The sequence below is a fragment of the Barbus barbus genome (assembly GCF_936440315.1).
Source record: "Barbus barbus genome assembly, chromosome: 5".
Taxonomy (NCBI): Eukaryota; Metazoa; Chordata; class Actinopteri; order Cypriniformes; family Cyprinidae; genus Barbus; species Barbus barbus.
The window spans coordinates 31936801-31949816 of record NC_136733.1 but is presented as its reverse complement, the minus strand read 5'-3'; the positions used below and the strand labels follow the sequence as shown (position 1 = coordinate 31949816).

The following is a 13016-nucleotide window of genomic DNA, read 5'->3' as shown; positions in this document are numbered from 1 at the left end:
TTTCACTGGCCCCATTATGAAATATTATGTATTTTTATAATCACTACCTATATATATACATCTCTTATGCTCATGAATCACCAATGCTGTATCAAAAATAAATTCAGTCTTCAGTGTCACATGATCCTTCAGAAATCTTTTTAATATGCTGGTTTTGTGCATAAGAAACTCTTTTTTTTAATAATTATAACTGTTGAAAACATCTTTAGTGTGTGACATTTCAGATGTTCAAAGAGGTTCACAGCAACTGTAGTGAATCACCTATTGTGTATGTATGTAATCACCAGCAGCCACAGTGGCTGGTGTGGCTTTCATAACCCGTTTCTCTGTATGTTTATCTCTGCAGTGGGTTCTTGCATTTGAGATATTTATCCCTCTGGTGCTCTTCTTCATACTCCTGGGCTTGCGGCAGAAGAAGCCGGCCATTCCTGTAAAAGAAGGTAAGTTAAGTGACAGCACAGAGAGAGAAGGATAGAGTAGGAGATGAAGGAAGTGTAAGGTCATTTTTACCCCAACCCAGCTCTCTCTCACCCTCCAGTGGTCAGATCACTTCTGTTGTCACCTGGGGTTTTTATGAAGTTCACATATGCAATACAATAGTGTAAGTGTGTCTGAATTAGTTAGACTAGGCCCTTTATCAGTAATTAAATAGACAGTTCACTCAAAAATGAATAATTCTTTAATCATTTACACACTCTCAGGTCTTTTCAAACCTGTCTGGGTTCCTTTCTTCTGCAGAACACCAAAGGAATTACACGACAGAATGTCCTGACAGTTCTTTTCTACACAATGCCACATGTATACTGTGTGTGTGTGTGTGTGTTTATATACTGTATAGATTATATCCAATTATCATTCTGAAGCTGTAAGATATATTTGTGTGGGAAACAGTTCTTAATTCTTATTCTGGATCTTAAATATATTTCTCTATTGTGTACATTTAAATCGCTGGTTTGCTAACAATGAAAGTTAAGTTTTCGTTGTATTGAAAAAGCAAAACATTTAGCCTGGCATCACTTTTTTGTGTTCCATTTGAAGAAAATAAATTCATACAGGTTTGGAATGATATGAAGGTGATTATTACATGATGACAGAATTTTCATTTTTTTGGACGAACTATTGTTCAAAAAGTGTTGTGTGTGGTTCATTATAATAATCTGATTATTTATGCATTTTTTTCTCCGTGGTTGCTTCATACAACTTTGCCAATCTGTCATTGATTGCAAAGATTTTTGGCTGTTAGACAGAGCTTTAGCCATGTAGTATTTTTTTCTTTCACAGAACACCCTCATTTGTATGTCATCACAATGTCTGTTATTTTCAATGCTGAAATCACACCATGTTTTCTTTTATTTTTGCTTCTTTCTGTCATCTGTCTTCAATACTTTTGTATCTCTCTCTCTACCTCTGTCTTTCATTCTCACCGTGCATGTTAACTGCATGCTGGACCAGTGTGTAAGTCAAAATGTTTTTTTGTTTTTGTGTGTGTGTGTGTGTGTGTGTGTGTGTGTGGCTGAATTCTTAACTCTTTTGAATATGTGGGATCATTTCACTGTGTGTACTCTAATTGTGTTTGTTTTTTCATGGACTCTTAACGTGTTTATTGTGCTGTATTTGTCATATCAACTGTCTCTTGCATCAATCTAATGGTAAAAGGGCACAAATGACTGGAGCCTGCCCATATGTAAACATATACACATGCACATGATGTATTAAATAAATAAATAATAATAACATTGTGACATAACCAGGTGTGATGCATCAAGATTCCAGCGATATGAAATTTGCACGTCAACACTGAAGACCCATCCATGTTTGACTTTAAATATACTGTGGCCACGAAAAGTTTGGAATGCCCTACATTGGAGTTTTAAGTAGTATTGGCATAAATTCTCCATTTCTTGGCATAAATGCATTAAAGTAACCATTGAGTTAAAACGATTAAATAATGGCAATATACAGTACACATCAAGTCAGACAAGCCCTTTTTATATTTAATTTTGTTTTACATTACTGTTGAAAAGTTTGGGGTCAGTAAGACTTTTTTTAATTAATACATATTTTTATTCAGCAAGGACTCATTAAACTGATCAAGACTGACAGTAAAGACATTTATAATGTTACGAAAGATTTTTATTTTTGAAGGAACAAGACACTGAAGATTGGATTAATGGAAGACTGGCTGCTGAAAATTCAGCTTTGCCATTACAGGAATAAATAACGTTTTAAAATAGAAAACATAAAGCATTGTAACAACAAAACATGTTAATTTGTAATAATATTCTACAATATCATGATAATGTAATCCAAAACCTCACTCCACATAGGGCGTTTTCAAACATTAGTCATAATGCTGCAGAAATGTAAACTAGTCGTTATTACACCTGATTTCAGAAACTCGGATTAGCATCGCTTTTATCGCTTGCCATTTTATTGCGTCATGCCTGGTGTAAGAGGCCCCCATAACTCTCTGTGAACACTAACATATAATCCACAACCCACTGTGAACGAAGGACCTTTCTTACGATGGCACGTTATTCGAACACCTTGACTTGATAATGACACATCTGTGCCTTCTTCAACCAACAAACTGATTCTAATTGTCTGACACTCTCTCTCACACACACACACACATAAACACACACACATACTGAATTCATCCACTTACTGAGCCATCAGGTTATTTCCCCTGACTGATCTTTGCTCTTTTAATCCTCAGTTGTGTTTGCAGAGCGGGAGCAGATGTCAGATATAAGAGTTAGGAAACCGAGGCAATAAACACATCTACCTCTTGTGAGCAGACAACCTGTCACTGGAACAGCAGAAATATAACACGGCTCAGTGTTAATGTCAATCGAGGGACGTTTTTCACAGAGTCATCAAGTGCCGATGGTGAACCATGTCATGGTGAACCAAAAAGAGTCAGCACTTACCATTAAGTAACCTTCTAGAACCCTCCGTCTGCGACAGCTGCCTCGTGTTTACATTTCAGGCAGGGCTGCCAAAGTGAAGAGAGGCGAAAGCTGAATTTGAATTGACTGATACTCTAATGGAGGATCACATCTCACAGAGCCATTCATTAAATAAGGCTTCATTAAATAATCTCAGCAATTATAGGCCTAATTTAGTCATTAGCAGATCAATGTAGGGCAAATTCGTAGAAGGGGATTGTTGTATGAGAGAAGTGTCATCTGAAAGGTAGTGTTATTCCAGTAACTGAACTGTGAAGTGAACAAATGTCACAGCCTGTGTGATCATTGGACAAACTATCGGCTGTCGATGATTTGCCAATTAAAGAATCGAAAAGAAAGCAAGTTGTGAAAGTATATATGCGCTAGTGAATTTTTTTTAATTTTTTTAATATACTAAAATGTATTTGAAATACATTTATTTCATGCTAAGTATACTACAAATACATTTATGTACTTAACAGTATTTTTATTGGTATACTAAACTGGTGTACTTAAAGTCTGTTAAATTGGAACTAAATTGAAATTTTGTACTTAATTCACTTAAATTGTGCAGAAGTGGTGCTGAAGTCCAACTAAAGATATACTGAAGTATATTTGATTGTGCTATAGTAGAACTATACTTTGGGTACACTTTAAATATCTTGCATTTATAGACCGATATTATTCAAAAATCATGCAATCCTCAATAGTGACATTAAAACACATTTTAGGCTTAATATTAAGAAATGTGCATTGTACGCAAGTAGTATTCCATAAAGTTTAATTATAGTTTTTTTTTTATATCAATAAGTCTTGAGCGATATGTCAGTAATTTATGTTAATAGACTTTAACTATGCATAGTATGAAATAAATGTGTGTGTGTATATATATATATATATATATATATATATATATATATATATATATATAATATACATATACAGTGCCTTCCAAAAGTATTGGAACAGTAAAGACAAAATTGCTCTGTTGGCTGTGGAGTCGAGACATTTACAAATATGATTAAAAGATGAATTTGAGACAAAACTACAGAATATCACATTTTATTATTGGGTGATTCAACACATAGATGTTTTACAGGTCTTTCTAAGTGATCACCTGTGTCCTGTTGCATTAATTCTTCAGATATTAAATGCAGGGAATGTGTCGTAACAGTTATATCCATTACTTCTGCATTCTGAATCTTGCATTCGTTGATGACACACACAAACCAGGATGAAGACGAGGGAGCTGACTTTGAGAGAAAAGCAAGCAATTTTGATGCTAAAAGAAAAGAGGAAGTCAAGTAGAGCTATATATATATATATATATATATATATATATATATATATATATATATATATATATATATATATATATATATATATATATATATATATATAAAATAAATTAGTATACTAAATATAATAAATTAAAGGGGTCATATGACGTTGCTAAAAAGAACAATGTTTTGTGTATTTGGAGTAATACAATGTGTTTATGTGGTTTAAAGTAAAAAAAAAAACACATTATTTTCCACATACTGTACATTATTGTTGCTCCACTATGCCCCGCCTTTCTGAAACGCATTGAATTTTACAAAGCTCATCGTTCTGAGAAGCGAAGTGTGCTCTGATTGGCCAGCTATTCAGTGCGTTGTGATTGGCCAAATACCTCAAGCGTGTGATGGAAATGTTACGCCCCTCACCGTATTGTGACGCCGTGTCCTGGTGCGACGAGACTAAAACAATAAAACCCATTATAAACAAGGTATTTGTTGCATCCAGTGGGGACATAATTTACATTTAGTCATTTGGCAGACACTTTTATCCAAAGCGACTTACAATTGGGGAATACAAAAAGCGATTCATCTTGAAGAGGCAATCAGACAGAGGAAGTGCTCGTAACACCAAGTCTCAGTCATTGTTCAAATAAGTACAAGCTAGTAAGGGAGGGAGAGAAGGACAGAGAGAAAGATTAAGGTTTTTTTTTTTTTTTTTTGAGTTTGGGATGAAGTCAAGTACTGCCTAAAGAGATGAGTTTTCAGTTGTTGCTTGAAGATTGACAGGGATTCAGCATTCCGGATAGGGGGGGGGGGATTATTCCACCAGCCAGGCGTCGTGCCACAAGGCGTCGCTCACTAGCAGATCTCAGACTTCTGGAGGGGATGTAGGTTCGTGATAGTGAGTGGAAGTAGGAGGATGCTGAGCCTGTGGTTGTTCTGTATGCAAGCATCAGTGTCTTGAACTTGATGCGAGCTGCCACTGGTAGCCAGTGCAGAGCTCTTTTGGGCTTGTTGAAGATCAGTCGTGCCGCTGCATTCTGAATCATTTGTAGAGGTTTGATTGTGTTTGATGGCAGACCAGCCAGAAGAGCATTGCAGTAGTCCATCCTAGAAACGACAAGGGCCTGGACAAGAAGTTGTGCAGCATGCTTTGTCAGAAAGGGCCTGTTCTTTCTGATGTTGTGTAGTGCAAACCTGCAGGATCGAGTAGTCTTTGCAATGTGCTCTTTGAAGGTCAGCTGGTCATCAAAGATTACACCAAGATTTCTGACCGAAGTTGATGGGGTAATCATTGATGAGCCTAACTGAATCGTGAAGTCATGCTGTAGAGTAGGGGTGGCAGGGAAGACAAGAAGCTCCGTCTTTGCCAGGTTGAGCTGTAGGTGATGTTCTTTCATCCATGCCGAGATGTCCGCCAGGCAGCCTGAGATCCGTGCAGCTACCGTTGGGTCATCTGGTTGAAAAGAGAGATGATTTAAAGAGTAAAACCTGATGAAACCTGACTGTTTAGCATCCAGTTTGTTGTACTGTGAAAGAAACCGTGAGAGCTGGTTGAAGACAACTCGTTCAAGTGTTTTCCCTACGAATGGAAGGAGAGCGACAGGTCTGTAGTTTTCTAAAAGAGAAGTGTTTAATGTAGGTTTTTTTGAGCAGTGGGGTTACCTGAGCCTGCTTGAATGCTGTGGGGAAGATGCCTGTGAGGAGAGATGTGTTGATAATGAGTGCCGGTAAGAGTGTGGGAGAGATTGTTTAGAGAAGGTGTGAGGGGATTGGGTCGAGAGGACATGTTGTAGGATGGCTGGAGAGGAGAAGTTTGGAGAATTCTGCCTCGGTGAGGGGACAGAAGGAGAAGATGGGAGTTAGAGCAGTGGATGTGGTTGATTGGAGGTCCTGTGGAGTTGAGAACTGGTTACTGATTATTCTAGTTTTGTCTGTGAAAAAAGTGGCGAAGTCGTCAGCGGTTATCGAAGTGGTGGGAGGTGGATGGGGGGGACAGAGGAGAGAATTAAATGTTCTGAAGAGATTACGCATGTCTGGAGCGCTGTTGGCAGTGTGGGCTTCAGTAGAGAAAGCTGAAAGCAAAGACTGATACCTACTCAGGTCCGACGGATCATTCGATTTGCGCAATTTTCTCTCTGCCACTCTGAGTTTGGTCCGATTCTCACGAAGAACATTGGATAACCAGGGGTTAGAAGGGGCAGCCCATGCTGGCCTGGAGGAGAGAGGACATATGTCCTCTAGACAAGAGGTTAAGGTAGAGCATAAAGTGTCAGTAGCTGCATTCACATCCAGAGATGAGAAATGGGTAGGCGAGGGAAGAGAGGAGGATACTACAGAGGAAAGAAGGGAGGGGGAAAGGGAGCGTAGGTTGCGTCTGAAAGTAACCGGTAAGGGAGATGGTGGCACCTGGGTAGCAAAATGTAAAGTAAATGTAATGAAGGAATGGTCAGAGATATGTAGTGGTTGTACCAGAATGTTATCTGTAGTACAATTGCGTGTGTAAATTAAGTCAAGTTGGTTACCTGATTTGTGCATGCTAGTAGTGGTGAGGCGTTTGAGATCAAATGAAGCTAGGAGTGAATGGAAGTCTGTAGCATAAGGCCTGTCTAGGTGAATGTTGAAATCGCCGAAGACTAAGAGTGGAGTGCCATCCTCCATGAAAGAGCACAGCAGTCCGTCCAGCTCATCTAGGAAGGTGGCTAGAATTTGGCCAGGGGGACGGTAGATTACCCCAATCTGGAGTTTTATAGGAGCTGGTACAGTAATGGCATGAGATTCAAATGAGTTGAGATGAGTGGGTTGAGTATTTCCAATTGTTTGAAATGAGCAGACCAGTGCCCCCACCCCGGCCAACTTGCCTAGGGGTGTGAGAGAAAGAGAAATTGTGAGAGAGAGCAGCTGGGGTTGCTGAGTCTTCTGGATGAATCCAGGTCTCAGTCAAGCCCAGGATGCTGAGTGTGGATTGTAAGGAAAAAGCAGAAATTAAGTCGGCTTTGTTGACAGCTGACTGGCAATTCCAAAGACCCACAGAGAAAGAAAGAGGTGCAGTGGAAGATGTAGAGATAGGGCGCAGGTTAGCAGGGTTACGTAGCCTTCTGCGTGTGTTTTTAGAGCGAGGTTGAGAGAGAACCGGAATGGTTTGGAAACACATGATAGAGGTGGAAGGATAGGGGATATGAAAGTGTGAGGGAAGATAAAAACGATACTTAAGTGTGTGCTCGGTGTCGTTGCTCGGTTAAAAAAAACAACAAGCACTACTCTATACTGCTCAAAACTCGTGTTTGAATAGTCAGTAGCAGAAACGTACTTACAGGCTGTGAGTCAGAAGCACGAGACTGTCCTTGCAAAGTTGGAATTGCACCACTTTATAGAAACAGCCTTGGTGCACAGCTGGCAGGCTACTCCCAGGTTCAGGAAATAGTCCTCCGTAAATTGCACCGTACATACCCGAATATTTGCGTTGTACTGTCCTGGAATAGTGTTGTAAATACAACGTAACCACTGTTTTCTAGTTGTGTCCTCTTTTGGAAGGCCAAACTAAGTAGTTTCGCTATCACAACGAAACACAGCGTCTCCAGGACATAGCGCCGGCGGCAGCAGCAATACTACAGCGAAAATAAAAATCACGCCTCCTTTCTTTGCGTAAACATTTGGGCGGTGTTATAAAAATCTCCCCATATCGTCACGTAGACATGTGGGGGCGTGTTTGAATGAGCCGTTTTAGGGGGGCGTGGACAAGTCTTAACTTTTATAAAGAATATCTTTTTGGGTTTGAGACCTTTAGTCTTTGCAACTTGAGGGATCTTATCTATGCATGAACAGCTTGTAACACTCCAAAGAGAAAGGAAAACTTGAAATCGCATCCCATGACCCCGTACTTGAAAACACTATAGTTTAGGGGACATGTTTACATGACCAAACTACATAAAGCTGGAGAATACAAAAATTATACACTAAATGTGCGGCTTTTTTTTCACTTTGCTATTTTGTTAATCTAGTGCTAAAAACCTTCCTCCCTTTGTTATAAAATTGCCAGCCTGCATTTTATTTTCACCAGAATCACTCACTTCATGACAAAATTACGATTTCTTGGAAATTCCCAGGAGGTCTTGAAGGCAGCAACTCTTGATCCATGGTTGTCACTCCTATAATGTTTGTGGCCTTTGGGAGACAAATACAATCATTTATCCATCCCTGAGATTTGACTCCATATCAAGTGTGTAGAGGAGCAGGTTGCAGTAGGGAAGTGAGTCATCTAAACACACATGTCCACTCCTGTGTTCTATAAGACGTGACTGGCAACATGTGCGTCTAGAAGAGCTGTGCTACACAGCGATTCTAGTTTTTCTCTGCTTCAGTGACAGCTTGTCTGGTCAACCTCTGCGTGCGTGATGAAGTGAATAATTTGAAGGCCACTTGGAGTTTATCGAAGCGATCTGACATCTGAAACCCTCTCTGACTCTGTGTTTGCTCTCTGATATGTGACGGCTGCTTCTTTTTCTCTCTCTGTCTTTTAATCTCTCCCCAAATCTTTAATCCATGGACCTTGGAAAATACCATTGCCATTGTTTGTTCTATTATCCCAAATCCTATGATGCCGCTCATTCATTCATAAATATTTATCTCCATCTGTACACTGCTCTGTTTTATGTTCCTCTCCTCTACATCTACACCTGCACCTTCGTCAAAACCATTTAAACCTCATTGCAATACTGGATTTCACTTTTCTGTCACCTCTATCCTCTCCGTCCTTCCACCCTGGTGGTCTGTTTTTCCCCGGTTCTGTCCAGCCTTCTACAGCGCAGCCCCTCTCACCTCAGCGGGCATCATTCCCATCATGCAGTCTTTGTGTCCGGATGGTCAGCGGGATGAGTTTGGCTTCCTGCAGTATAAAAACTCCACGTGAGTCCACCTACGCTCTGTTTCTGATTTTTCCTCTCTCGATGACTAAGATGGGCTCTAATGGATTCAGTTCTCATTATATGGTGTGAACAGCAGTCACCATCACCACTTGTAATAGTGATCTTACGAGCTGTTAGATTGTGTAATGGATCTTGTCTTTGTGTTTAGATGTGATTTGATCGTTTGATGGATTGTAGTGATAGAACTACATAACTATGACCTCAGCATGACTGGTCAGCAGCATTTCTTGGGCTTAGGAGTGCACTAGCTTAAGTAGCAAGACTGCCTCCTTGATCAGTTTTACTAAAGTTGTTTTTCAAATTTTCTGGTAAAGAGCATGGCTATTCTCATCGACCAGCCAGAACAGCACAAAACTACACTGAAAAAATGGTGTAGAATTCAGAAATTTCTTGTAATTTCACAATAAATGACAAAGAAACAGCAAATAACATAGAATTACCCATGAAATTTTAAAGTATTTAATTATAAAACATGCTCCAATAATCTTTGTTTTATTTACCACTTAGAGAAATCATTGATCAACAGTGATATTACAAATTAGTATTAATGCTTCTCAAAGGGACCCTGTGTTATTAAAACTAAATCTCTTAAAATTAGATATCAATGAAATGCTGAATTAATAAACATAGTGCTGTCAAATTATTAATCGCGATTAATCGTATCCAAAAACAAAGTTTTTGTTTACCTGAAATGTGTATGTGTACTTTTTATATTTATTATGTATATAAATTCTCACACATACAATATATATTTGGAAAATATTTACATGTGTGTGTGTGTATATATATTTATTATATTTCATATTATATATAAATATATTTAATATATAAACATAAAATTTTTCTTTAATATACGTGTTTGTATTTATACATAATAAATATACACAGTACACACTAATATATTATGTAAACAAACTTTTTTTGGATGTGATTTAATAGCGATTAATCGTTTGACAGCACTAATATATATATATATATATATATATATATATATATATATATATATATACATACAGTTGAAGTCAAAACTTTACATACACCTTTCAGAATCTGCAAAATGTTAATTATTTTACCAAAATAAGAGGGATCATACAAAATGCACGTTATTGCTTATTTAGTACTGACCTGAATAAGATATTTCACATAAAAGATGTTTACATATAGTCCACAACAGAAAATAATAGTTGAATTTATAAAAATAATATAATATAAAACTTAAAATATAAAAAAATCTAATTCAAAGTATTAGTATACTATAATATTATATAAGTAATCCTAAAATAACACTGCGAGGACCTGGTGATACAGTATTATGCCAACATCTAAATCTTGATATGATGATGTAGTGATTCTTTTTCTGGACTTTGGTGTTTTGCGCTAGAATTAAATTTGAAAAATATAACTAAAAATGTTTCATTTTGGAGTGAGATATAATAACAGGTTAAAATGTTCTTTTTTTCCCCATCTTATCTATAATCTAAATTCTCTAAACTGTATCGGCCAGTCTGGACCACACTGGTCTAACCTTTTTTTTTTTTGTCAATTGGTTACTCCACTTATACGATTAGCCTTTCTCTTCTTTTTATTCTGCTCTTCTTGTTGTTTTTTTGTTGTTAATTTCCTTGACCTTTCTTTTTCTCCTGTTTCTCAGTGTGACTCAGTTGTTAGAAAGGATCAGTGAAGTCGTGGAGCAGAATCACTTGTTTACATCAGACAGACCCAGTCTGGGAGAGGAGCTGGAGTCACTGCAGCAGCACCTTGAAAGTCTGAGCTCAGCACAAGGCACTCTAGAGAGCCACTACAACAACAGCCATGGTCAGAAAACACATGCATACATGCACCAACCTTGACCAATTTTTCTTAAATATCACATTAATCACTTTATACTGCACTTCCTTAAATTGTATTGAGCATCTACATTACCATTCCAAAATTTGAGGTTGATAATGTTTAAGTTTTTGAAAGAATATTCACCAAGGCGGCATTTATTTAATAAAAAATACAGTAAAAACGAATATTTTGAAATATTACAATTAAAATAACTCTTTTCTATTTGAATGTATTTCTAATTTTAATTTAATTTATTCCTGTGATGGCAAGACCAAATTTTCAGCAGCCATTACTCCAGTCTTTAATGTCCTTCAGAATGTTCAATTATCCTTCAAAAATTATTCTTATATGCTGGTTGGGTGCTCAAGAAATATTTCTTATTGCTCAAATTTTTAGTTGAAGCTGTAATATTTTTTTTTCAGGGTTTTTAAGTGAATAGCCAGTCCAAAAGACTTCAGCAGCAGTTTGTTTGAAATAGACATTTATTTGTAACAATGTAAAAGCTATAATTCAAAATATTAATATACTATAATATTATATTATACAAGTAATACTAACACTACAAGGACCTGGTGAAACAGTATTATGCCAACATCTAAATCTTGATATTATGATTTTGTGATTCCTTTTTTGGACTAACTAAAAATGTTTAAATATATCTATAATTTAAATTCTCAAAACACAGTATTGGTCAGTCTGGACAACACTGACCAACAATAGACATTTTTTGTGACAATGTAAAAGCCTTTACTGTCACTTGTAATTATTTAGTGCATCCTTGTTGAATACAAGTATGAATTTCTTTCAACAATACTTACTGACCTCAAATGTTTAAACGGTATTGTAAATATACGTCAAGTGCAGCAAATAAAATTTTCTTTGAAAACTTTGTGCATGTCTCTGCTTCAGGTTTTACTGTGGGAAGTGTCCTCAGGAACCAGTCGATGTTCCAGCAGTTCCTGATCAGAAACCTTTCCCTGCCAAACGACACCGCCAGCCTACTGCTCTCCTCCCCCATCAACCTGAAAGAGGTCTGTCTTCTCACCTCAACTTCCTTTTTCCTCCAACCCAGGTCAGACAGCAGTGCTTTTGAAGTCCAAATCATGACTCAGCGTCATGCTCCTCTGAGCCTTCTTGCTCTTTCATCCTCTTTGGAGTCTCAGCTCGGGTTTGCAGCACCATTAACGATTCTGCTCCATGACAACAGAGAGAGAGGATGTGCGATAGAATCTAATGCTTTAGGGCAGAGGAGCTCCAGCGTAACGCTCTTTAATGTGTCGTGTTAGCGTGCTGTAGTCGATGTAAAAGTGTTGAGATATGCTCTTGTGAGTTTCCAAATGAAATCTTTATTTTCCTCAGGGAGTTTCATTTCTTCTCTACTCTGGCTATTTAAAGTGTGTGTGTGAGATAGGAGTTTCTAAATCTGTGCTTGTGCGTGCGTGTGTGTGTGTGTGTGTGTGTGTGTGTACTCTCATCAGGTGTACAATCTTGTCTTTGGGACTTATCCTAAAGTGGGATCAAAGATAGGAGAAAAAGATGAAGGACAGCATCAACCCCACAGTTCTGGAGAGAAGCTTGTACAGCTTGAGGTACAGAATGACAGAAACACACATTTTCTTGTGCGTGTGTATATACACTTCTGTTCAAAAGTTTAGGGTCAGTAATTTGTACTTTAAAAGAAACAAATACTTTTATTTAGAAATTATGAATTAAATCAACATTGAAACTTTCACATTGTTACAAAAAATCCATTTCAAATAAATTATTTTCTTTCTGTTCATCAAAGACTCGTGAAAATAGAGAACAACTGTTTTCAACAAATATGTTTTTCTTGAGCAGCAAGCTAGCATATTAGAATTATTTCTGAAGGATCATGTGACACTGAAGACTGGAGTAATGATGCTGAAAATTCTGCTTTAGCATCACTGGAATAATTCAAATTTCTAAGTACATTAACTTAGAAAATATATTCAAACTACTGTTTTACTGTATGACCGACCCCATATTTTTGAATTATAATTATTAGGTTT

The 13016-nt window shown here is 37.5% G+C and overlaps 1 protein-coding gene across 2 annotated transcripts in view; it reads left to right on the top strand.

The window, feature by feature from the left end:
- Positions 1-13016, top strand: part of LOC306869220 (ATP-binding cassette sub-family A member 2-like) — a 68054-nt gene that overhangs the window by 25904 nt on the left and 29134 nt on the right. Inside the window, exons 2-6 of one of the 2 annotated variants that reach the window (XM_079415891.1) lie at positions 347-440; positions 9025-9136; positions 10808-10971; positions 11896-12017; positions 12465-12575. In XM_079415891.1, coding sequence (XP_079272017.1) covers positions 347-440; positions 9025-9136; positions 10808-10971; positions 11896-12017; positions 12465-12575 — 603 coding nt within the window. Of the gene's footprint in view, positions 1-346; positions 441-8755; positions 9137-10807; positions 10972-11895; positions 12018-12464; positions 12576-13016 lie in introns of those variants that run through there. The other variant, XM_079415890.1, reaches the window with a different exon arrangement.